This window comes from Tachyglossus aculeatus, chromosome 17 (genome assembly GCF_015852505.1).
Source record: "Tachyglossus aculeatus isolate mTacAcu1 chromosome 17, mTacAcu1.pri, whole genome shotgun sequence".
NCBI classification, from domain to species: Eukaryota; Metazoa; Chordata; class Mammalia; order Monotremata; family Tachyglossidae; genus Tachyglossus; species Tachyglossus aculeatus.
The window spans coordinates 49504857-49531734 of record NC_052082.1 but is presented as its reverse complement, the minus strand read 5'-3'; the positions used below and the strand labels follow the sequence as shown (position 1 = coordinate 49531734).

The 26878-nt window shown below is 45.8% G+C and overlaps 1 protein-coding gene across 1 annotated transcript; it reads left to right on the top strand.

Moving 5' to 3' along the window:
- Window positions 1–25872, top strand: NUFIP2 (nuclear FMR1 interacting protein 2). The gene is made up of 4 exons (XM_038759877.1): window positions 1–405; window positions 10570–12288; window positions 22301–22333; window positions 25132–25872. Exons 1-4 carry the CDS (start codon window positions 141–143, stop codon window positions 25182–25184), a joined length of 2070 nt encoding a protein of 689 aa, XP_038615805.1. The 5' UTR covers window positions 1–140; the 3' UTR covers window positions 25185–25872.
- Window positions 25873–26878: the final 1006 nt, after the last annotated feature.

Sequence of the window (26878 nt, the reverse complement as noted above, 5' to 3'; positions counted from 1 at the left end):
CACTCAGATGCACTGTGTGTGCCTTGGGCGAGCACACTTGGATCCGGACGGCGGTGGTGCAATAGCAGCAGCAGCAACAGTCCCAGCAGCAGCAGCAGTAGGCCGCAGCCCCAGCCAAGGCGGAGTCCTAGCCGCTTTCAATGGAGGAGAAGCCCGGTCAGTCCCAGCCGCACCACCATTCTCACCACCACCCGCAGCAGCAGCAGCAGCAGCAGCCGCCGCCGCACCACCACCACCACCACCATTATTACTACTACAACCACAACCACCACCATCACCACCAGCAGACGCACCAGTACCTGCAGCATGGAGCCGAGGGCAGCCCCAAAGCCCAGCCGAAGCCGCTGAAACATGAGCAGAAACACGCCCTCCAGCCGCACCAGGAAACGCCGAAGAAGAAAACAGGTCTGGGGGGGGAGGGAGGGAAAAGGTGGGGCTGGGGGAAAGGAGACAGGGGCTCGGGGGGCCGGAAATCGATCAATCAATCGTATTTATGGAGCGCTTACTGGGTGCTGAGCACTGGACTAAGCGCTTGGGAAGTACAAGTGGGCAACATAGAGAGACAGTCCCTACCCGACAGTGGGCTCACAGTCGGAAAGGCCTCTACTGCCGGTCGGTTTGGGGAGGGCGGGACGGGAGGCCTCCAACGCCCCCACCCCGGCCGGCTAAGTGGGGCCAGCGTGACCTTCCCCGACGGAGACCCCCCCCAAAAAAACACACACACACCCCCTCTTTATCCCGACTTTGAACCCCTTATTCTCAACCCTGGCCGGGGCCTGTCTTTGGGTGGGGAAAGGGGGGGGACACGAGACCCCTTCGGAGAGCCCCCCCCATCAATTCATTCATATTTATTGAGAGCCCCTCCCATCAGTTCATTCATTCGGATTTATTGAGCAGTTACTGTGTGCTAAGCGCTTGGGAAGTCCAAGTTGGCAACCCCTAGAGCCGGTCCTTACCCAACATTGGGCCCAGTTGCCCCCCCCCCCCCGGCCCACCTGTGGGCTCGGGACCCCCCTCCCAAGTGTGTGTGGGGGGGGTGGGGTCCCACCGGCCGCAGGGTTAGGCCCCCCCCGTGTTGGCGGCGGCCCGGCCCGCTCCCCCCCGGAGCCGGCGCGGCTGGAATGTTCTCTCCTCGCTGGGCCGCTTCCTGTCCGCCATGTTGGAAGCCGTTCCTGTCACAGGCCCCGGGCCCGCACGAAGGGCCAGGGCGGGGCGAGGCCCCCCGGGGGTCCCCCCCGTCCCCCCGGCCAAGCCGGTGTGGGGCCCTCCGCCACACCGCGGCCCCGAGAAAGAAACGAGGCGGAGGCCGGGGTCACCCCGAAGGGCCCGCTACCCTGCGCGCGGTTGGGCGCGCCATGCCCTGCCCTGCCCGTCACGAGTTCCGGTGCCCCTGGCGCGAGGGGCCCGCTCCCCTCAGCCGAGGGGGAGCCCCTCCATTTTCTCCCCGACCTCAGTGGAAAGAGCCCGGCCTCGGCAGTCACTTCTCTGTCTCTCTATGTTGCCAGCTTGTACTTCCCGAGCGCTTAGTACAGTGCTCTGTACAGAGGAAGCGCTCAATAAATACGATTGATTGATTGATTCTCTGGGCCTCACCTGGAAAATGCTTGGGACCCCCTCATTACCTTGTACCACCCCAGCGCTTAGAGCAGTGCTTGGCACATAGCGCTTAACAAATGCCGTTATTAATATTCTAATCCCGCCTCCCGTCAGCTGGGTGACTTTGGGCCAGTCACTTCTCTGGGCCTCATCTGGAAAATGGGGAGCCCTACGTGGGACACCTTCAATCAATCAATCGTATTTATTGAGCCCTTACTGTAGGCAGAGCACTGTACTAAGCGCTTGGGAAGTACAAGTCGACAACACGTAGAGACAGTCCCTACCCAACAGCGGGCTCATAGTCATCACCTTGTACCACCCCAGCGCTTAGAGCAGTGCTTGGCACATAGTAAGCGCTTAACAAATGCCGTTATTAATATTCTAATCCCGCCTCCCGTCAGCTGGGTGACTTTAGGCCAGTCACTTCTCTGGGCCTCATCTGGAAAATGGGGAGCCCTACGTGGGACACCCTCATTACCTTGTACTACCCCAGCGCTTAGAGCAGTGCTTGGCACATAGCGCTTAACAAATGCCGTTATTAATATTCTAATCCCGCCTCCCGTCAGCTGGGTGACTTTGGGCCAGTCACTTCTCTGGGCCTCATCTGGAAAATGGGGAGCCCTACGTGGGACACCCTCATTACCTTGTACCACCCCAGCGCTTAGAGCAGTGCTTGGCACATAGTAAGCGCTTAACAAATGCCATTATTAATATTCTAATCCCGCCTCCCGTCAGCTGGGTGACTCTGGGCCTCATCTGGGAAATGCGTGGAACACCCTCATTACCTTGTACTACCCCAGCGCTTAGAGTAGTGCTTGGCACATAATAAGGGCTTAACAAATGCCATTATTATTATTCTAATCCCACCTCCCGTCAGCTGGGTGACTTTGGGCCAGTCACCTCTCTGGGCCTCATCTGGAAAATGCGTGGGACACCCTCATTACCTTGTACCACCCCAGCGCTTAGAGCAGTGCTTGGCACATAGTAAGCGCTTAACAAATGCCGTTATTAATATTCTAATCCCGCCTCCCGTCACTTGGGTGACTCTGGGCCAGTCACTTCTCTGGGCCTCACCTGAAAATGCGTGGGACATCCTCATTACCTTGTAGTACCCCAGCGCTTAGAGCAGTGCTTGGCACATAGTAAGCGTTTAACAAATGCCATTAATATTCTAATCCCGCCTCCCGTCAGCTGGGTGACTTTGGGCCAGTCATTTCTCTGGGCCTCATCTGGAAAATGCGTGGGGCACCCTCATTACCTTGTACTACCCCAGCGCTTAGAGCAGTGCTTGGCACATAGTAAGCGCTTAACAAATGCCGTTATTAATATTCTAATCCCGCCTCCCGTCAACTGGGTGACTTTGGGCCAGTCACTTCTCTGGGCCTCATCAGGAAAATGGGGAGCCCTACGTGGGACACCCTCATTACCTTGTATCACCCCAGCGCTTAGAGCAGTGCTTGACACACAGTAAGCGCTTAACAAATGCCATTATTATTATTCTAATCCCGCCTCCTGTCAGTTGGGTGACTTTGGGCCAGTTACTTCTCTGGGCCTCATCTGGAAAATGCGTGGGACACCCTCATTACCTTGTACTACCCCAGCGCTTAGAGCAGTGCTTGGCACATAGTAAGCGCTTAACAAATGCCATTATTATTATTCTAATCCTGCCTCCCGTCATCTGGGTGGCTTTGGGCCAGTCACTTCTCTGGGCCTCATTTCCCTCATCTGGAAAGTGGGGATGAAGGCAGCGAGCCCCACGTGGGACAATCTGATGACCTTGTATCTATCCCAGCGCTTAGAACAGTGCTTGGCACATAGTAAGCACTTAACAAATGCTATTATTATTATTCTAATCCCGCCTCCCATCAGCTGGGTGACTTTGGGCCAGTCACTTCTCTGGTCCTCACTGCCCTCATTTGGAAAATGGGGATGAAGTCTGAGAGCCCTACGTGGGACACCTCATTACCCTGTACTACCCCAGTACTTAGAATAGTGCTTGGCACATAGTAAGCACTTAACAAATGCCATTATTATTATTCTAATCCCGCCTCCCATCAACTGGGTGACTTTGGGCCAGTCACTTCTCTGGGCCTCGGTTCCCTCATCTGGAAAATGGAGATGAAGGCCGCGAGCCCCACGTGGAACAATCTGATGACCTTGTATCTACCCCAGTGCTTAGAACAGTGGTTGGCACATAGAGTTTAACAAATGCCATCATTATTATTCTAACCCCGCCTCCCGTCAGCTGGGTGACTTTGGGCCAGACACTTCTCTGGGCCTCGGTTCCCTCATCTGGAAAATGGGGATGAAGACCGTGAGCCCCACGTGGGACAACCTGTTGACCTTGTATCTACCCCAGCTCTGAGAACAGTACTTGGCACATTGTAAGCACTTAACACATACCAACATTATTATTATTATCATCCCCTGCCCCTCCACACCCCCCCCCCCACCGAAGGCCAACTTCCAACCTCTGCGCCTCCCTCCCTCCGGACTCTAAGCCCCCGAGGGCAGGGATCGGCTCAACTCATTCCTAATAATGATGATGGTATCCGTTAAGCGCTGACTATGTGCCAAGCACCCTTCTAAACGCTGGGAGAGATACAAGATGATCAGACTGTCCCACGTGGGGCTCACCGTCTTAGTCTCCATTTTACAGATGAGGGAATTGAGGCCCAGAGAAGTGAAGGGACTTGCCCAAAGTAACACAGGTGACAAGTGGCAGAGCTGGGATTCGAACCCAGGACCATTGACTCCCAAACCCATGCTTCTCACTCCACTCTACCGTCCCCGGCGCCCAGCCCAGGGCTCCCCAACACGATGGACGCCCCAGAAAGACTAAAGGTCGGAGAGAGCAGTTCGAAAATGATGGCTTTTGTTAACCACTTACTATGTGCCAAGCACTGTTCTAAGCGCAGCGGTAGATACAAGTTAATCAGGTTGTCCGACATGGGGTGCACAGTCTTAATCCCCATTTTACAGATGAGGTAACTGAGGCACAGAGAAGTGACTTGCCCCAGGTCACCCAGCTGACGAGCAGTAGAGGTAGGATTAGAACCCGCGATTTCTGACTCCCAAACCCGGGCTCTTTAATAATAATGATAGCATTTATTAAACGCTTACTATGTGCAAAGCACTGTTCTAAGTGTTGGGAAGGTTACAAGGTGATCAGGTTGTCCCACGGGGGGCTCACAGTCTTAATCCCCATTTTATAGATGAGGTAACTGAGGCAGAGAAGTTAAGTGACTTGCCCAAAGTCACCCGGCTGGCAATTGGTGGAGTCGGGATTTGAAACCACGAGCCCGTGCTCTTTCCACTAAGCCACGCAGCTTTTCTAAAAAAGACCCCTCTTCACCCCCAAACACCCCCACCTTTCATTCTCAGGAGAGCGAACCAAAGGGCGCTGACCAGCAGAGTCTGTGAGGCCTTGCCGGAATTTCGATTCGAAGGGAAAATATTTGAGTTAAAATAACTCATTGTTTATATTGGGTCCGCCCCCCCCCCCCCCCCCCCCCCCCCAGTTTTTGGTGGTGAGATTTAGGGACACCACTTGAATTAAACCCAGAAAAACTTTATTTTGCCTTTATTTGTTGCCAACTATATGTTGCCAATTTGTACTTCCGAAGCGCTTACTTAGTACAGTGCTCTGCACACAGCAAACGCTCAATAAATACGATTGAATGAATGAATTTTGAGGGAGAAAAGATAGGCGACTTGGGACAAAAGGACTCCACTTTTCTGTTGAAAATGGAAAAAAAGACTTGGGTGGGCTTGGGCTATCTACATCTGAGAGATGGTAAACAATGAAGCTGATGTAGCTGAGACTCAATTATAAAGATCTAAAGGGATAAGGGATAAGCCATTAACAGCTAGTCAACAGAATAGGACCCATCAAATGGGGACAAAAGGTGAGAAATACCATATTTAGCTACAGAGCAAGTTAATGGCAATGAAATGTGGTAATCTAGTTATCCAGTTGGTGACTCTGGTGACACCCTCCAAAGAAATAAAATTTTACTTCGTATAGGAGATCAATCAGCCCCACTCCTCTCTCCAACCTTACCTCTCTGACCTTCTATAACCCAACCCCCACACTTGGCCCCTCTAACACCAACTTAATCACTGTACCTCCATCTCCCCTGTCTCGCTGCTGAACCCCTTGCCCAGGTTCTCCACCTGATCTGGAACTCCTTCCCAGCTCATATCCACTCCCCACCTTCAAAGGCCAACTAAAATCCCATCTCCAAGAGGCCTTCCTTGAATATGCCCTCAGTTTCTCTATGCCCTGTGTTGGCTATGCACGTGAATCTGTACCTCTTAAGTCCTTGATAGTCACCCCGACCCCACAGTAATTATGTACATTTCCTTACTCCCATCATTTCCCTACTGTAATTTCTACCCCTTAGGCTGTAAGCTCCTTGTGGGCCGGGATCGGGTCTACCAACGCTATTGTTTTCTCCTAAGCACTCCTTACAGAGTCCAGAGTACTGTACTTAACATTGATTGAGGTCAGGGTATTGGATTGGTAATTCCCTTTACAGGTAGTGTGCTGAGTTTTGGGCCCCGTGGGGCAGGGGCAGAATCAATCAATCAGTCGTATTTATTGAGCGCTTACTGTGTGTAGAGCACTGTACCAAGCGCTTGGGAAGTACAAGTTGGCAACTGAAGAGTGAACCAGTCTTCAGTGTCATTTTCCTGAGCAATCACTTTTCTCTCCCTTTCTCGCCCGAGGTAGCATGACTGTAGGCAGTCTACTTAGCCTGAGGTGGTTGAGATGCTGAGACTCCCCTTTTTGAATCATTTTTTTTTTAGCATCCCTAGTGTTACCCAATTTTAAATTTAGAATGAATTTCAAGTAAGACTGCCCGGTGGAAGCATCTATCCTTGAAAATCCAGCGATGGCATAAAGCTTAATGTGGAGTAATTTACTAGGCTAATTTGAAGAAAGGTAGTGGTTGCTTGTTGTCCAAGAATAAAATAACCTTGTGCCCAAGCCTGACAGGTTAACTAGGTTTAGATGAAATTATCCAGGAGAGAGAGCGAGAGGGCCAAATGAGGCTAACCTAGAACATTATTAAATAGTAACTTTGGTTCAGTTTCCAAAATATATCCAAAGGCCCCAGTTAGACGTAAAGGACTAGTTTCTGCCAAATGTGTTTTAAAATGGAGTATTAAGTTTGGAAATGTATTAGCCAAGATAAACACCTGGGAACACTTTTTTGTTTACTTCTATAATTTAATAGTGCTTGAATAGATTTTTCTCAATTGGTAGCTGTAAGATAAATAATAAAAGGCCCCTCAAGCTGAAATCTATGCCACGGGTTGGCGTGGGGAAAATTTATACAGCTGAGTTGTGAATGCGTCTCAAAATTAGGATCCGTATTAAAACTGCTGACCATCTCAAATGAAAAAAAAAAGAAACAATTCCAAGGCAGTTGTGTTTTTACTCGTTGTTGCACATTGGTCTCATGACTGATATTCTGTGCCATTAGGTCGTGATGTCAGATTTCTGAGTCACAGAATATTTTCTGCTTAAAAAAAGTTAATTCTTTCTTCATGTTAGCAAAATCAAAATTCTTATTCTGGTCCAATAGAGTGCAGCTGTTGCATTGTACTGTGTCCCTTCTTCTTGAAGTACTCACTCTATTGATTACCTCCAGTTGATCAAGAGTGCAAGTCTTTAACCTCTGGGCTGTAAAGATGCCTGTCTATTGTTCAGGGTTTCTCAGAGCTGTTACAGCTGCTGAACCTTCGAATGCTTCTAGTAGGGGAACTCATGTGGACCAGTTTAAATCCTAGTGAAGTGTAGATACAAAGCAGACATTTTCACCTATTATCAATATGTTAGATGATGGTGTTTACTAAGTTCTTAACATGTGTCAAGCACTGTGCTTAGCTCTGGGGTAGATAAAAGAGAATGAGTAGACCAGTCCCTGTCTGTCACGAGGCTTGTGGTCTAAGAAGTAAGGAGAGCAGGTTTCTTATCCTATCTTGTAGTGGAAGAAGCTGGGGGGCGGTGGTTAAATAATGTTCAGAGACACAGCAGGCCCATGATAGAACCTGAACTAAAATCAATCAGTGGTGTTGCTTACTGTATGCAGAGCAAAGTATTAAGCTCTTGAGAGGAAACATAACAGTTGTTAGATGTGTTCCCTTCCTACAAGGAGCTTACAATCTAAAGGGAGACAGAAGTTAATGACTCTCTAGTCCCAAGTTGTTTCCATTAGGTCATGATCTGAAATATTAGGACTTGTCCTGGAAAGCTCTCACAGTAATAACTTGCAGCACCCAGACAGGACTGTAGAGAGACAAGGGATAGGTTAAAAAAATTAATAATTCCCCTTATACTCTTACCATAAGAAACAGCACTGGCCTGGGAGTCAGAAGGACCTGGGTTCCAATCCTGAATTTGCAATTTGCTGTGTGACCTTGGGCCAGACACTTAAATTCTCTACGCCTCAATTACCTCACCTGTAAAATGGGGATTAAGACTTGGAGCCCCATATGGGTCAGGGACTGTGCCTAAACCAATTTGCCTGTAAACACCCTCCCCCCAACCCCAAGTGCTTAGCACGGTGCCTGGCACATAGTGCTTAACAGATACCACAATTTAGGATTATTGTTCCATCTGATTTGTGGTCACTTTCTTTAAGTAAACTAGTTTAGGGAAATCCCGGTAATATGCTTATTGAATAAGGTGCCTTCTGAAGTACACGAGAAGTACTGTGGCTTAGTGGAAAGAACACAAACCAGAGAGTCAGAGGACCTGGATTCTAATCTGAGCTCCACCACTTACCTGCTGCGTGGCCTTGGGCAAGTCACTAAACTTCTCTGTGCCTCGGCTACCTAATTTGTAAAATGGAAATTAAGACTGAGCCCCATGTGGGACCTGGACTGTGTCCAATCTGAGTAGTTTGTATCTAGCCCGGTGCTTAAAGCAGTGCCTAGCACATAGTAAGGGCTTAAAAATGCCAGTAAAGTATGTTACATTAAAAATTGTAATTGCTAATTTCTCTAAAGGAATTGGCCACTAGCTAAACCAACTAGATCCTCTGCTATTATAGTAATGGATGGGTGGAATGGAAGTGAATTTGTGTTGTTGGGGGGAACTAACTCAAGAAGTGGCTCTGCTTGAAATTGTGTATCAATCTATCAGTGGTATTCGAGTGCTTACTGCGAGCAGCACACTTTACTGAGAGCTTGGGAAAATACAATACCAACAGGATTGGTACGTCCCTGCCCACAGGGAATTTACAATCCACAGGGGGAAACAGGCATTAAAATCAATTGTGGATAGGGGAAGTAGAGTATGTGGATACTTAAGTACTGTGGGGCTGGGATGAAACCATAATGCTTATGGAGTAGACAGCCATAGGCATAGTTGACACAGAGGGGATGATGGATAGGCGGTTATCATTTAAATGGAAAGATAGCTGAGCCCTTTTAATGTGATTTTTTTAAAAAATTAACCTCCCCTCAGAAGATGGTGGAGAGGGTGGGAACCTGGCCTACCAGTAATAGAAATCAGATTGTAGACTGACAATAAGCTCTGTGGGCAGGGAACATGTATACCAACTCTGTTGTAGTACTAGTAATGGTGATGGTATATGTTTAAGCACTTGCTACATGTCAAACACTGTTCTAAGAGCTGGGGTAGATACAAGATCATCAGTTTGACCCTGTCCCACATGGGACTCACAGTTTTAATCCCCATTTTATAGATGAGGTCACTGAGGCACAGGGAAGTTGTGACTTGCCCAAGGTCACACAGCAGACAAGTGAAGCAGTATAGTGTATTGGGTAGAACACAGGCCCGGGAGTCAGAAGGCCATGGGTTCTGTTCCTGGCTCTGCCACTTGCAAAATGGGGATTGAGACTGTGAGCCCCACATGGGACATGGACTGTGTCCAATTTGGTTTGCTGGTACCCACCCCGGCACTTAGTACAGTGCCTGGCACATAGTGCTTGACGATTATTATTATTATTATTATTATTATTATTATTAAGTGGTAAGTGGTGGAGCCGGAATTAAAACCCAGGTCCTTCTAACTTTCAGGCCTGTGCTCTCTTCACTAGGCCATGCTCTCCCAAGCACTTAATAAAGTGCTCTGCACATAGTAAGTGCTCAATAAATGCCATTCATTGATTTGATTCATTGATTCATTTGATTGATTCATTGATTCATGCCTTCAAGGTTTTCACTGCTCAGGAGCCCAACAACAGAATTTGCTCTGGGAGGTTCTGAGATTTGACTGGCCCAGGCTAGTAAAGTTAATGGTGAATTCCCAAAATGACTGACTACCAGGAGGTGATCTTAAAGTGTGGTCTTCATTGCTTTGGGAATCTGTTGTCCTGTCTTGCAGTCTGTAGGGTTTTTCTAATGCTTTGTCTCCGAGACTGAACAGTTTCTCTCACTGTTTCTTCCTGGGTTTCAATTTACCATTAAATAAGAAAGGCTCAGTAGGGACATTTATAAGGATGTGTAAATAATGATGGTAAATCACTGGGAATGTTCTCAGAAATGTACCTGAGTCAAATGGAGGGGACTGAGAGCTTTGGAGAGACCCAGCTGCGTAGGTAGCTTCTTAGTCTTTTGAGTCTTCTCCCCCAAGATTATTCTTGACTGGGCACCTCCTTGGCTCTTCCACCCTCAGATGTTGATTGGGTAAAGACTTCTGGGGCCTATGCAGGATAGCCGTCCACATCCGTGTTATTTTCCAGTAGATAGCGTATTTCCCTATCGCCTTTTTGTGGCAGCGTAGATCTGGTTTTAATGTTCAATCAGTTGTACTTAATGGAGCACTTACTGTGTGCAGAGGACTATACTAAACACTTGGGAGAGTACAGTCTAACCAGGTTCTAGACACGAACCCTGCCAAATGTTCTATTCTCTGTGAGAATCGACCCGCTCGGTCAAAGTTAAGATGATAAAAACTTTTTTGGTCTCTCTCCTATTTTTACCACCCCCTCCAGGCTATGGCGAAATAAATGGTAATGCTGGAGATGTACCCAAGAGCCTGGGCTCCGACGAAGCCACCAATCCTATTTCCAGGGTACTCAACGGCAGCCAGCAAGCTGCAGACACTAACTTAAACCCAAAGCAGACTGTGAAGACCAGTACCCTGGGAAAAGCGGGACTTAAGACCAAGAATTTCATTCAGAAAAACAGTATGGACAAAAGGAACGAGAAGTCTTACGACAGCAAATCTAGGGAAAACCCATCCGTAGACAAGGCCGATGCAGTATCTATTCCAAATGGCGTCGTGACCAGTAACGCCAGCTACATCACTAACGGTTACGTAGGCAAAGGGGCAGACAATGACGGGAGCGGGTCCGAGAGCGGATATACTACCCCGAAGAAGCGGAAAGCCAGGCGCAATAGTGCCAAGGGTTGTGAAAATCTGAATTTACTGCAGGACAAAATAATGCAGCAGGAGATCGGTGCCCCTTCCTCCTTAAAGCAGGGACTTGACGGTTTCAAGCCCGACTACAGCGAGCCGAAGGGAAACCGGTTGGATGGTGCCAAGCCCCTCTGGAAGTACGAACCCGGGGCTGGAGGACTAGGCCGTGGGAAGCCTGGAATTGGGGACATCCTGCGCAAAAACTCCGATGCCAAACCCGGGATGAACAGCAAAAAGTTTGAGGACCGGCCCAAGGGAAAGCACGCAGCCGCCGTGGTCTCCAAGGAGGACTCGTGGACCCTATTTAAGCCGCCTCCGGTTTTCCCGGTGGACAACAGCAGCGCCAAGATCGTTCCGAAAATCAGTTATGCAAGCAAAGTGAAAGAGAACCTCAACAAAGCAGCTCAGAGCTCATTGGTTTCCCCGTCGTCCTCCTCATCCTCCTCTTCGTCCTCTACTGGGGAGGCCCAGGCTCAGACTTCGAGCCGCCTGTCCCAGGTCCCCATGTCCGCTATGAAGTCTGTTACTTCTGCCACTTTTTCCAACGGGCCGGTCTTAGCGGGGACCGATGGAAGCGTGTATTCTCCCGGGACCCAGCCACTGCTCGCCGCCGCTGCTAGTACTGTACCACCCGTGCCTGGGGCCGACTCTGTCCTCCAGGACACGGGTATCACCTCGGCAGCCGTGGAGCAAATTAAGTCTAGCCTTTTTATCTACCCTTCAAATATGCAAACTGTGCTTTTGGGCACGACACAGGTGGCTCTGCCCGCTCAGACAGATCAGCAGAACCTGGGGGATATCTTCCAGAATCAGTGGGGTTTGTCGTTCATCAATGACCCGAGCGCAGGTCCCGAGACTGGCCGCGGGGAAGCCGTCGATAATAAAATGATGGAAGTGACATTTCAAGGGGAATGTCCAGCCGCTTTGGTTTCACAGGGTGCTGAAATAATTCCCTCAGGACCCGAATACCCTGTGTTTCCCAAGGCTTATGAGCTGGATAAACGGACTAGCCCCCAAGGTCCAGGGAGCGTTCTAAAGCCGGGGACTACTAGTGAGGAGGAAGTCTTTTCCTCGGAGCCCAGTCACACGGGGGATCTGCCCAAAGCAGACCCGGGTAGCCAAGGTGCTTTAGTGTTTCTCTCAAAGGACTATGAGATAGACAACCCTCTGGGCTCTCCTTCGAACACTTTGTTAGCCTCCGCCAAAGAACAGAGGTACCAGAGAGGCCTAGAAAGGAAAGATAGCTGGGGTTCTTTTGACCTGAGGGCTGCTATTATATATCACACTAAAGGTAAATGTACTTGTTTTGTTTTTGTTTTTTTTCCCCCCTAAGGAATTTGCTCTTAAGAATGCCTTTTTTTTTCCCAGATGTAAGATAATTTCAATTCAGATATTATTTTAAGGCCCATCACATAAGTAATGATGGTATTTAGTGATCTACCCCAGCGCTCAGTTCAGTGCTTGGCACAATAGTGAGGGTTTAACAAGTACTATTATTAACTTATTATTATTAATAATAATAATAATAATAATAAGCATTTACTGTGTCCTAAACAAGATAATCCAATCAGACACGGCTCCTATCCCACATTGGGCTCACAGACCAAGAGGAAGGGAGAACAGGTATTTTATCCCCATTTTAAACTGAGGAAACTGAGGCCTAGAGTAGTTGAGTGGCTTGCTTGATTAGAACTCATATCTCCCCATACCCACCCCCCGTTAATTCCCACCAGGGACATGCTGGAATTGAAAGCAAAACAGCTGAAAACTTTTCCATGGCAGTGAGAGTCGGTAAGAAACCAATAGGGGAGAAACATTACCAGGTTTTCCCTTTCGACTGTGTGGAGGATAAAGAGGTTCAAAGCTCAGTTGCCCACCTGCTTTATCTCTCTCCTCTTAAGAGGAATGTGCAGTAAGCATATGGTTTACTTAGGGAATCCGGCTAGCACCTCCTGCCCCGTTAAAAAGCTGAGAGGAAAAATAATTGGCTCAATGAAACTGCCACTCCCCTTTTGCCTCCTTTGCACAGTACAATTTTCCCTTATGTCTTCTATCATTTTTGCCTTTAATTCAACATACCAAAATCCCGGGCTATGAGCAAAACCTCTGCGTTTGGCAGGCAAGGTGGCTGAAACCCAGGGTTCTGGCACATCTCTATATATCCATGTAGACATATATTTATGTATATGTACTATATGTATTAAACTGGCTTCACATGTAGAGCCACATCCTGTGGTGCTAAAATCCCAGGTGATTTGGGTACTTTTGAAAGTATGTAGCTGCTTAACTTCCTGGGAAAGAACTCATCAAATTCTGGAGAATGGGCTTCTTCTTGCCCTCCCTGGCATAAGAAGCCCAAAGATGAAAGAGATGTTCACTAGCTCCTCATGCACAGCAATTTTCTGATTTCGGCAGCTGCTTTCCACGCCTGGGAACAAATGGCCACACTGAAATCAGAGAAGCAGTGTGGTTTAGCCAGAGAACCCTGAGTTCTAATTCCGACTCCACCACTTGCTGTGTGACCTTGGGCAAGTCACTTTACTTCTGTGGCTCAGTTACCTCATTTGTAAAATAAGGTTCGCAGTCTTAATCCCCATGTGGGACCTTAGTTGTGTCCAACCTGATTATCTTGTGCCTTCCCCAGCAATTCATACAGTGCCTGGCATATAGTAAGCACTTAAATACCATAGAAAAATGGCCTGCACAGATCCCGTACCTCCATGGAGAGGATTCTGCAATTCCCCTTGCCCTTTCATTCATTCCTAAAGGAATGAAATTTATTCCTAAGTGAATGACTAGGTCCTAGGCAGAAGCAAGTAAATAACAAGTAGATAAGTACCCAGCTGCTGAGGTAGCTGATACGGTGGCCTGTTGGAAAGTTATGGGGTAAGGGGGTGGGGAGGAGGAGAAGGGATCAATCTGGGGAAATCATCTGTGAAGGTGTCTTTTTATTGGAACAGTCTAAATTCTTGGAGGTTCCTAGCTTGCAGTATTCCATTTGGGAATCACTGCTTTGGAGAGAACCCTGCAGGTAAGAGAACCCTGCCCACAATCATAACACTGTAGTATTTTTTCCACTTTTATGTACTGTACTAAGCGCTGGGGTAGATATAGCTAAATCAGACAATCCCTGCCCAACTTGGGGCTCCTGTCTAATGGGGGCAGGTTGGGAATTCTGGGCTCCGCCCACACTTGACTGGTGAGGCTTAGGGAGGAGACCCCCACATCCAGAAAGGAAAGGGGCACTCTGATCTGTGCATGAGCAGCTGGCCCTGTGTGTGAGCACCTAGTGATGGGAAGGAGGCTTCAAACTTGGCCTGAGAGAGGTGAGCACCAAAAACTTGGGAACTTCTCCCAGTTGATCCAGCCTCTGTCCAGTGGACTGTGAAGAGTGTGGTCAGCATTCTTTGAGACTGGCTTACCTTCAGTTACGGGCTCAGGGCAAGAATGGTGTGTACAAGTTCTGATTCATGGGACCTTTTGTGATCTCTTATCCTTGACTCTATTTTGGGGATAGTCACTGCAGGGGCTCCTTTTGGTTCCCGGAGTGTACCACACCCAGGTCAGCTTGGGATGTTGGTTTTTGACAGCTTGGGAATTTAGCTGGCAGGTTTTTCAGTTCCTAGGTGCCCTGTCTGTTCCAGTAGTGAAGCTGTTTCAGCTGTGACACCAGTGACTTAGTGGAAAGAGCACAGGCCTGGGAGTTTGAAGGAACTGGATCCTAATCCCATCTCCTCCACTTGTCTGCTCTGTGACCTTGGGCAAATCACTTCTGTCATCCTCACTAACCTCATTTAATAATAATAATAATAATAATAGTAATAATAATTGTTCAGCGGAAGCAGCATGGCTCAGTGGAAAGAGCCCAGGCTTTGGAGTCAGAGGTCATGGGTTCAAATCCCAGCTCTGCCAATTATCAGCTGTGTGCCTGGGCAAGTCACTTAACTTCTCTGTGCCTCAGTTACCTCATCTGTGAAATGGGGATTAAGACTCTGAGCCCCCAGTGGGACAACCTGATGACCTTGTAACCCCCCCCCAGCGCTTAGAACAGTGCTTTGTACATAGTAAGTGCTTAATAAATGCCATTATTATTATTATTACTACTGTGTGCTCAGTACTGGAGGAGATATAAGGTAATCAGGTTGTCCCACATGGGACTCACTCTTAATCCCCATTTTACAGATGAGATGACTTGCCCAAAGTCACACAGCTGACAAGTGGCGGTGCCAGGATTAGAACCCACAATCTCTGACTCCCAAGCCCACACTCTTGGCGCTAAACCAGGCTGCTTCTGCTTCTCATTTGTAAAAAAAAAAAAAAAGGATTAAGACTTTGAGCCCTATATGGGTCATAGGGACTGTGTGTCTCCCGATTAACTTGTATCTATCTCAGCACTTGGTATAGTGCCTGGCACATAGTAAGGACTTAACAAATACCATAAAAAAATCAGAAATAACATTTTCAAGGCCTTGTAATTAGGGTTCCACTTTGCCGCTTTCCAGCTCTACAAGCTAGGCAGGCAGGAAGGGAGATTGGACAATAGCCAGACAGAGTTAACAAACCTCTGGCTAAATCTGTCACCTTCTTTCCCCCACCCCACCCACATGTCTGTACGTAGGAGAAAGAAAGAGGTCCGTCTTTGCATTGCCCTTAAGATTGGGGCTCAGAATTATTTGGGTTTTAAGGCAAAGGATACATTTTATATTCTTGAAACAGCTGTTATGTACCAGGCAGTTATGCCAGATCCCCTTCATACAATTCACTTGTATCTGCCCCGCTGAGAGCTGTTTTAGTGCTAATTGGAAAATTATTGGAATCTGCTTTGAGTTCCATGGAAGAGAGGCTCCGATACCCTGTTAGTATTGGTTTTAAGTAGTAGCTAGAGTTATGTATTCTGAGACGTCGGTACCTTCCGTAGCCACCCATTAGATTTCCTTGCACAAAGTAACTTAATTATCCAAATTAGAAATATGTTTTGCAGTAGTGAAGAGCAACTGAATATGTAGAGACCTTCTCTATCTATAACAATCTAATGTACTATATTTATTAGGCCCTTACCATGAGCTAAGTCCTGGAACGGATGCAAGCATAGTTCCTGTCCCATACAAAACTCATAATTTAAGAGCTGGTGGTCTTATTCCCAACTTAAAGGTGATAATAATTGTGGTATTTACTGTATGCCAAGCACTGTTCTAAGTGCCGGGGTAGATACAAGTTAACAAGGTTGGACACAGTCTCTGTCCTGCATAGGGCTAACAGTCTAAGTAGGAGGGAGCAGGATTGCAATTCCATTTTACAGATGAGGTTAACTGAGGCACAAACTTGCCCATGGTCATACAGCAGATGTAGCAGAGCCAGAATTAGAACTCAAGTCCTCTGATTCACAGGCCTATGCTGTTTCCAGTAGGCCATGCTCTGAGGAAACTGAGGCACAGAGGTGGTAGCTCAAAGCTATACAGAGCAGACCAATAGTAGAGCTGGGACTAGAACCCAAGACCAACTGATCCCCAAGCCCATACTCTTTGAACCAGCTATGTCACCTTATAAAATATTTTATATGGGATAAAATGCTTTAAAAGATTCTTGCTTCACTTGGCTTTTTCACAGTCATACATAAAGGGGGTAGAAAAATGGGAGTTTAAATATTCAAGTCCTACAGTCTAATCCTGCTTGAAGTCTAATTTCACATTTCTCTAGTCAGTAGTGCTCCTGAAACGCTACTGAAGGAGCCCCAAATCTAGTACATTTCTAAAATTGTAGCCTCATTAACATGTACCTGCAAAGTAGGTTACTTACCCATTCTTCAAAGTTTGATACACACTTTTGAGATTTTCAGGATTGGATCTGTCAATCCAGAAATGTCCTAGGCTTTCGGGGGCCCTGAATGTCTTTCAAGCAGCACTTAGTAAATGTAATGATGAAATAGAAAAATAATTGCATGATATGAGGTCTTGCAAAATAATTGAGCCTAGGTGTAAGCTAAAACATACTTTCTTCATAATTAGCCAGTATGTCCCTAACCAGAAACTCTGTGGCATCAGTCTGAAAGGAGGCCATGTTTCTTCTCCATTAATTTTCAACTTTGTCACCCTAGTTTCTCGGAATTTTTGTTCAACCCAGGGGGAAACTGGCACCTAGGTTAAGTAGGAGCAGAACTTCCAGGCTCTGGAAATGGTACACGTACATAGCAGTTCTTTCCAAGTTGTATTTTTAAACTATTGTGAGCCCCCTAGGGCAGGGCCCATGTTTTGTTTTCTAACCCAGGGCCCTAGTATGTGTTTTTGTCACACCACCTTGGCCATAATGCAAATGAAGGAAGGATAATATGTAGATATAGGTTAGCAGAGCAATGTAAGAAAAAGAATGCTGTCTCCTGGAAAAGCTCATTTACTTGGTTTATTGATCTGTCTTTTAATGAAGAATAATCTGCTTTTTGGGCTGCCCCAATTTACGCTCTGGTCTACGGAGTCTTTTGTGGTTCAACTCCAAACTGATGTTGGTGGAGTTGCTTGAAGTAACGGTGTTGGTGAGTTTATTCTCGTGTGCCTGCTCCCAAGCTTGCTTTCACTTGTCCTGGACTCATTGGTGGGAGAGTTTATTTTAAATATAGGCCATTATAATAATAATGATGGCATTTGTTAAGCGCTTACCGTATGCCAAGCACTTTTCTAAGCATTGGGGAGGGTACAAGGTTATCAGGTTGCCCCATGTGGGACTCAGTCTTAATTCCCATCTTACAGATGAGGTAACTGAGGCACAGAGAAGTGAAATGACTTGCCCAAAGTCACAGACATTATGGCAAATGAAAACCTGTGGGCCTCTTTAATTGCCGGGAGCCGTCTAATCAAATTGTGAAAAGGGATTCTGATGGATGAAGGGTCAAATGATGAGTTGATTAGTAAATGGGAGATCTGAAAGGAACCGATGTGATGATCCGTAGTAGCTTGGAGAAATCCATATTTATGCCTCCTAGTTAAGTTGTATAGGAATAAAAACTAGGAGCCACAGGAAAAATCACACAGTTCACTATTTCCTGCCAGTTGAGTTGATTTTTCTCAGCTCCTTCACTGTCCCCCATGGGAAGAAGCAGAAGGTAGTGGGCCCCAGCTATCAGTTATGAAGAGAGGGGTTTTGTAGCTTAGAAGAAACAGCAGAACTCAGCCAATAAAGGATTTTGAATTTTTTTGTGACTGTGGTGTTGGCTTGGAAATGGAAAGAATACCTTTGAATTAAATATTCTCTTCCTTGAGGGGCTTCAGTGATACCAAATTCTGATTTTGGTTTTGCACGTGTTCTTCTCAGCTGCAGAAGGAGCAATTGCACTACCAAATTCTAACCAGGCATTCTTTTGCTTGAGTGGAGAGGGGAAGACCGTCATTCCGAGACACTGGAGAATAAAAGTCCTTAGGTTTAGATTGGCCATTCTGGTTTTAGTGGGTTTTGTTGTTGAAGAGCATGTTAGATTAGACTAACTTGACACTAACTACTCTAGGAAATAGGGAATCTGCCAAAGCGAGAGGTGAAATACTTTGGGGAATTTGGAAGTTGGTCAGATTTTTGGATGTGGACCACAGACTTGATCTTAATATAAGAATTTGGGGAGGAGGTGGCCCTAGGCTTGGGGAACTGGAATTGACTGGGAAGAGCAGCGGAAACCACATCACCCTTCCTGCCTGGGCACTCAGGGAGCAAACTATAGATTTGTTTTTGTTTTCTGCTGTGCTTTTTCTCAATTATGGGCAACAAGTTAGAGGAATGTCCTTTTTGGTTTTCGGAATTATAGTTTTCAGAGCATCCCAAAGCAGATGCAGGGACACTTCTCCCAGCACACAGCCAAGCAGGGATGCATCTAGTTTAATCTTAAAATTGTCTGACTTTTAGTCGTCTGCTGTGACTCTGTCTTTTGTAAAGCAACTTAACGGTAGGAAGGAAGGTTGTTCATTTCTAATTGAAGGCAGCCTCCCCCAGAAAACTGAGAGACCCCAAATTGGAGGTGTGATATTTGTTTGAAATTCATAGAGAAGTAGGGCAGATTGAGTAGGACACACAGTCCACAATTTCCTGGCCACTGGCACTACTAAATCACACACATCAGTCAGCATGGCTCAGTGGAAAGAGCCCAGGCTTTGGAGTTAGAGCTCATGGGTTCAAATCCCAACTCTGCCGATTGTCAGCCGTGTGACTTTGGACAAGTCACTTCTCTGCGCCTCAGTTACCTCATCTGTAAAATGGGGATTATGACTGTGAGCCCTCTGGCGGACAACCTGATCACCTTGTAACCTCCCGAGTGCGTAGAACAGTGCTTTGCACATAGTAAGTGCTTAATAAATGCCACCATTATTATTATAATTACTTAGGTGTGGCAAACGCCACATATATTTCTAGCCCTGCCAAGTGTACTCTAAAGTAGGAAGAAGTAGCATGCGAGGCAGTGTGGCCTAGTGGATAGAGCACAGGCCTGGGAGTGGGAAGGACCTGGGTTCTAATCCTGGCTCTGCCACTTGTCTGCTCTGAGACCTTGGGCAAGTCATTCGACTTCCTCTGTGCCTCAGTAACCTCATCTGTAAAATGGGGATTAAGACTGTGAGCCCTATGTGGGACAGGACTGTATCCAACCTGACCCCCTTGTATCTACTCCAGCGCTTAGTACAGTACCTGGCACGTAGTAAGTGCTTTATTAATGTCATTATATAAAATGCATAAGGAGTTTGCACCTGAGGCCAATCAAAAACATTGTTCTGCACATAGTAAGCGCTCAGTAAATACCACTGACTGAATGAAACAAGTTTTTTTCTCCTGGATTGCCTAGGAGGTGTCAGATTTGTTGGGCCGGCCATGGGAGGCTCTGAGACTTTCTCAGTGGGCTTTGTTGCCTTCGAAGAGCAATTTCTCTCTGGTCTTGCTCTGATGGCAGATACTTAACCTCCTGATTTGGGTTGCAGCTAGTCTGGTAAAGGCAATGGAGGAAATGGAAAGTAGCACTATCAATTAAGGGGATCAGTCTAGCACTTGCTTTATTGCTCGGCCGGAAAGATGCTTGGGACTTGAATTTCCAGCTAGAGCCTTTGCATCTAAGCTCTTCATAAGTTCTGCATTTGAGTGACTTGAGTGGAAACTTGAAGGCATGATGCATTTGTAATAGAGACTGGTCTGAAACTGCCCTCCCCCATCTCTAGAGGAGGACTGATTAAAAATTACCTAGAGAAAGCCAATAGGGATAATTTGGGGTCAAAAAGATCACCTCCCCCCGCCTTGGTTCTTTGTGATTGCCTTGAACAGTGTATTTGCCCATGCCTTCCTTTATTTTATCTGTGTGAACAATATGTCAAATTCTTATGTATTTTTGTAGGGTTAACTTGTACCTGTTCTCTGTGATGGGTTCAGAAAAATCCCCTTTTTCCTCCCGGAAATGCTTGTGCTGAATCTTTTTTTAAATGCCGGAGAATTATTTTTGTCAGATATCTTTCCTAAATTGTATCTTTAAGAAAAGGAGAATCTGACTTTTGCCCTCTGTGGGGGGAGAAGAGGAGGTACAGTTTCGGCGAATAGATGATTCTATTAGCCTAGTACAGTATCATCCACATAATTGCAGAATTCCATTAGCCCTTTTATGCTGTTTGTTATGCTGCATTTGTATTTGCATTAATCTACTTCCTTTTCCAAATGCTGCTCTATATCCTTAAGCAAGCTGGCCCTTGATTTGTGACACTGAATAGTCCTCAAGCCTGGAGTCTTTTATTAAGTGTCAGTGTGTCTGTAGTGGTCCAGGGTGTTTCTGGGGATAAGACCCCAGGCCTTTAGGAGTTGTGTAGGGGCCTTGGGAAAAGGCTCTTTAGGGAAAAGATGGAGAGAAGGAAATGAGCTCAGCTCGAGAGAATCCATCAAGTGAATACTAGTATATTAAGCCCCTACTGTGTGCAGAGCACTGTACTAAGCAAGGGGAAGCAACGTGGCCCAGTGGAAACAGCACGGGCCCAGAAGTCAGAGGCCCTTAGTTCTAAATCTTGGCTCTGCCACTTGTCTGCTGTGGGACCTTGTGGAAATGATGATGGTGTTGATGGTACTTAAGTGCTTACTATGTGCAAAGCACTGTTCTAAGTGATGGAGTTGATACAAGGTAATCAGGTTGTCCCATGTGGGGCTCACAGTCTTAATCCCCGTTTTACAGATGAGGAAACTGAGGCCCAAAGAAGTTAAGTGACTTGCCCAGAGTCACACAGCTGACAAGTGGTGGAGCCGGGATTAGAACCCAAGACCTCCGACTCCCAAGTCTGTGCTCTTTCCACTAAGCCACGCTGCTTCCCCTTGCTTAGTGCAAATCACTAACTTCTCTGTGCTCAGTTACCTCATCTGTAAAATAGGGATTAAGACTGTGAGCCCCATGTGGGCAGGGATTGTGTCCAATCTGATTAGCTTGTATCTACCCTGGGTTTAGTAAAGTGCCTGGCGTATAATAAACAATAAATACCATTAAAAAAAAAGGGAAAAAGAAAGCAAGCACTAGAGGATCAATCCTTGAAGGCTTGTGATTTTTTTTTTTTCAAAAGTTCAAGAACCTTTGGTCTTTATTAAAATGTGGCCAATACTCATACTCAGTTGTACAAGTGAAACCTGTAAGTACTTGGTGGTTCTTAAATGAATTCAAATCAAATTCTGCTGGAACATCTGTTCATTGAACAGCTTATATTCAGAATGGAGTTTGAAAATCATACTGGACGTGGCTCCCCAGGATTTTCCGTAAAGACTGGAGTTTGTGTGAGTGCAATTCACAGAAATCTTCAAGGGCGGTACTCTTGCCCTGTGTTTATTTGGCCACCTGATGCTTTTGTCAAGAGGAGGGCTGTTTTGTGCACCTCATTCCACCCTGCTGACTTGGGTAACAAGTCAACTTGGGCACAGTGAGAGCATAATCTAATCCCGGCTCAGCCACTTGTCTGTAGTGTGACCTCAGACAAGTGGCTTCTATATGCTCAGTTAACTCATCTGTAAAATGGGGATTAAGACTGAGCCCCTTGTGGGACATGGACTGTGTCCAATCTGATTAGTTTATATCTAGCCCAGCACTTAGTACAGTGCCTGGCATATAGTAAGCACTTAAAAAATACCATCTTAAAAAAAAGGACTGCATTTATAACTACCTTGTTTTGTTAGAGCCTCCTACGTACCCTATCGCCAGGGGAACTGAAGTGTCTTGCTTCAGTTCAGAAATGCTGTCCAGCCCTGTATCATGAACTCTAAAGCATGAATTTCACTGCTTGGTATGTTGGGTGTGTGCAGTAACACTTTGCTTTTTCTCTCTGCAGAAATGGAATCCATTTGGAATTTGCAGAAGCAAGGTAAGGACTAAAAATGAAGTGGAATGGGAATCAGGGAATGATTCTCTGGAGGGTCCGGATGTATCTCTGCTGTACTTTTTCACTATGAGGCTTACCGTCACAGGGCACTTGTTACCACACAGGAAGGGCTGAGAAAGAGCAAATGAAGACTAGGTTAGGTCGTTCCTGAGGTTTGCGTTAAAGCAGGAAATTTGAATGTATTTGAATTTATCCCCATTATTGCAGGCAGTTCTGGATTATCTGCGTAGATGAGGAGTTTTCCCCCCTTAGGAATTGTGAGTTTTCCAGGCTCAAAGTGTCCCCAGTGGAGCATGCCTCTGTGCTTTGAAGCTTGCGGGGTTCTCCGCACCTGCTCCCTACCTTCTCGGCCTATTGCATTGTCTGCCTCAGCGGTTGCAGTGGGCCCTGTGGTGCTTTGAAGTACTCCCTGGAGTGCACAAATGTTGATAATCTCTGGTCTCAAAATCTGACAGTTTCAGCATATTTTATCAAATTTTCCCAGAAGTGCCAGTGGTGGCAAAGGTCACTGATTTTTGTAAAAAAAATTTTTTAGTGGAGTTTTTGGCATCTTTCTGAGCATCCTGTGATAGAGGTGCTAATAAATGCTGTTGATGAAGAACAAGTCGTATAATTACCAAACCGGCTGGAAGCAATAGGGCTTAAATAATCCCCAAAGTGGCTCCTGAATAATTGAGGTGCGGTTGTATTTAAACCAGGAAATAATAGTTTGAATCAATTGTGGCAGACAATAAGAAACTAAAAGCTTTTAAATAGCCTAGTTTTTTGTCTTTTTTATAAAGTGGAAGATAGGCTTTCGGTATTTTTATTAAACATTTAGTTTTGGATCCACTTTACAATTGTACTGGGTGTTAGCCCCTGAAAGGACGAAGCGAGCCGATGTAAGAGAACAGGTTTAGTAGCCAAATTGGGAAACAGTCCACTGGAGCCCTGCCCATCGAGAGCCCTTTGTGGGTGGTGGAAGAGGTGATTTATGAATGGGCATCTGCCTCGGAACCGTTACTGCTGCAGCCTCAGTCCCGCTGGCCTCAGAGTTGCTGACATGGAACATCAAGGATAGAGGAGAATCAAGCAGATATGATCTGGCCTCCTTCCCACCAGCATTTCCATCACCAGTTGTGCAGAGAGACAGGGTAGATCTCCCTTCACTGCCACCCCTTTTCCTCCCCCACATAGGGTCCTGCACCAGGTCAGTTGTCCTGGATCCTATACCGCCCTTTGGGGTAGTCAGAGTAATAATTAATAGATTTTTATCTTCAGGGTCTCATGCCCTTTGGCACAAAGTTGAGAGAGCTACAGATGTGTGGATGTATTAGATTCTAGAACTCCTGGACTGAAAGTTGTTAAAGTTGAATAATGCCACTGTGGCTGAATCAGACTTAACATAATTAGCTGCCCCTTCCCTAGTTTAGGCACTCATGGAAACTGCCTAAAGTTCCCTTTCTGAAATGATGTAGTGTTTTCATGCCATATGCAGATGTTAACTTAATGTTGGGTAATGATCAGAGTCTTCATGCCAGCTGGCCGTTGGGAGATTTCCTCAGCAACAAGCTTGGCATTTAAACCTTCAAGTGTTTGCTTAAGATTTCTCAGGGGGACTTGGGTCTTCCCAACAATGGTACTGTTTGAGCACTAGTTTGGATTCCCGGATGTTTTGAGGTTGCAGTCTTGTTCTCGTTCAATTCTTGGCCAGGTTCCCAGTAATTTGTATCTAACAAGATCCATCATATTTCTTATCCATTGCAGTAAGGTATCTGCACTTGACACTCTCTGCTGGATACTTAAAGGGAGAGATCAAGATAATCTTTCATTTTGCCTGTGGCACTGAAACGATACTATGCTTCAGTTCATGGCTACACCTTGAAATATCTTTTTTTTTTTTTTTACCTAAATATAATGCAGCATTCAAAGAGGACAGCAAAAGTTTAATAAACTTGGGTTTATTAAACAGGGTTGCAACGCCTCCATTTATTTTTTAAACATTGTACAAAAAGAAGAAACAGCCTAAAAATGTGAATTCACCTTCAAGCAGGCTTGATGTTCATCAAGGTAGTAGCTTGGCTTAGTTTCATCCAGTCTGTAGTAGAGGCTCTCAAAAGCTTTTGCTTCCATAAAGGCCATACTAGTTCTGTATATTTATTAAACATGCCAACATTTTGGTATTGCATTGTCATGTAATGTCATGAATCAGGGCAGAGGAAGTTGGGAATCGAGTTAGTAGCCCCAGATTTCAAGGGAAGCATGAAAAAAGATTTTTTAGAATGAATTTAGTACATCTGTCAGGAAACCCCCCCTCCCCCCCAACATCTGGAATCTCGGGTGCCAGGTCCCATCCGAATAACCACTTCCAAGTTTTCCCAGATGGGTGACAATGAAGTTTAACTTGCAGTAAGAATGCCAAGTGCCCTTTATTTGCTACAGTCCCGTATTGAGGCTAACGTGGGAGCAAGCACTGATCTGCATGGAGTCAATTAGGCTCATGAATACACTGGCTAGAGGTGCGGTTGCTGGGAGTCCATTGAAACATTGCATTGCCTCTTTTGTGTGGAGGAAGTAGATCAGTGACATGTCAGTGCAAAGAGGAAACTGCCTTTTAAATTGTGGCAGTTTTCGTGAGAGAGGAAAATTTTGGTAACAAGAAGCTAAGTGTTCTTTTTGTTGTAGTGGTTGAGGCTCTAGCCCCTGAGGTAGAGGGATTCAGAAGCAGAGAATTGTCTCGTTGACTGTTGGCATGTTAAGCTTTACTCTGACTTTTTTTTTCCCCCCCCTCTCCTCTCCAGATCCAAAAAGGATAATCACTTATGATGAAGCCATGGATAGTCCTGATCAATGAAGGTAGCAGGACAGATTGCCTGTTCATAACCTTTCTTCAGCCTAAAGCAGTTCAAGAGGGACACGAGGCTTTTATGCTCCTTCTAGATCTTCAATGCCGCAGAGGAACCATAAGTAGAATCACAGGATAATATATACAAATATATATATATAAATATATATATATAGTTATTTAAAATTAAAAAAGGCAACTGAAAGTAATTAGACTTCTTAAGGAATCAGAAAATATATTTCAAGAGACTACACATGGTTATTTAATCTCCGGTACTGAGTAGTTTTTTGTTTTTTCCCCTCCTTTTTGTTTTAGTTTTTGTTTTTGTTTTAAGGAGTGAATGCAAGTGATTAACGAATTCAGACTCAATTCACAAGTGTGGTTCTAAAATTCTTGCTGTCATCAACTTGGGCAACAAACGACCCACTGGAGAGGCAGTTCCACTTACAAGGTCCCTGTTTCTTGTTCTGTGACTGCAGCGCTACACTAATCACAGGGAACCCCGGACGATTTGATTCAACACCCCCCGAACCCCCCCCTTTGTTTTTGTTTTGTTTTTTTTTTGAAACCCTGTGAGAACGCTGGATAAACGCCTTGAAGTTTTGCAGGGTTGCCTTTTCCGGAGAATACGATTCGCATGTCTTGCCAGGAGTAAAGCAGCCTACCTGGATGCTGGGGAAAATTTTCCTTTTGGGAAGGTGGGGAGGGAGGTATTGGGGGAGGAGGGAGGTAAAGTGGGAAATGGGGTGGGGGGTGGGGAGGAAATTATAATTCTACAATTCTGAATTGGTGGTGTTAGAGATTAACTTGGCTTCGGTTACTCATTGGACACTCAAAACTGAAGAGGTCATTTACGAGTGTCATTTTTAAAGACAAGGTGCAGAACAAGCAATCGGTTTAGGTATCTAATACGGCAAACCACGCTGTTTCCCACGCTTTTATGTCCTTGTATAACTAGGAGCAAAAAAAAAAAGAATTACCCCCCGCTTTCTCAATTGGAGGTGGTCCAGATTTGCTCAGCCTGTCACTAACACTAAATGTGCTGTTTTTCTTTCTTGTTTTCCTTGAAAATCTGAAGAGAAACATTTACGTTCCTTCCTAACTCTCCCCCACCCTCACCGTTTGAGGGTTTTTTTCCCCCCTCTTAGAAATCATTACAGAGAAAAGGCCTATGGGAGCCTCAGCTTCCATATTCCCCCCCAGCCAGTGGGGAGGAAGTGAGCTCCACCTGTGGAAGGCACCCTTTTATATTTTACTGCATTTGGTGTACTCATCTACTTTACTTCTAGTTATATCTCTATTAAAGTATATTTTATTACAAAAGCAAAATGGGGGTTTTAGGAATGAAAATTTGAAGCGTTCGTGTGGGAGAGAAAGGCCCCAGCCTGGCCACCAATCATATCAGAAATTTGAAACGTGTGTCAAGGGTTAACATATGGAGCATTTAGACTGACAGTTCTGGAAAAATTTGGCAATCCTATAGGGCATTAGGGAAGAAAGTAACTTGTGCTGACCCTCTTTGCTTAGATATATCCCAGTTTTGTTTTGTTTTTTAAGTGCATGGGTTGTCTTGTTTCAGTTTATCATTAAGACTTTCCTTAAGGTGGTTTTGGAAGGAAACTGTCTTATTCAGAGTAGGATAAAGAAACTAAATACCTTTTTAAGTAAGATGGTTTCAACCCATAGTTTTGAAAAGAATGAAC

Excerpts from the sequence above, each read along its gene's own strand:
- NUFIP2 (XM_038759877.1), top strand. The coding sequence starts at position 141 with ATGGAGGAGAAGCCCGGTCAGTCCCAGCCGCACCACCATTCTCACCAC. Across the intron at positions 12,289-22,300 it reads TATTATATATCACACTAAAG|AAATGGAATCCATTTGGAAT; the intron begins GTAAATGTACTT and ends TTCTCTCTGCAG. Across the intron at positions 22,334-25,131 it reads TTGGAATTTGCAGAAGCAAG|ATCCAAAAAGGATAATCACT; the intron begins GTAAGGACTAAA and ends TCTCCTCTCCAG.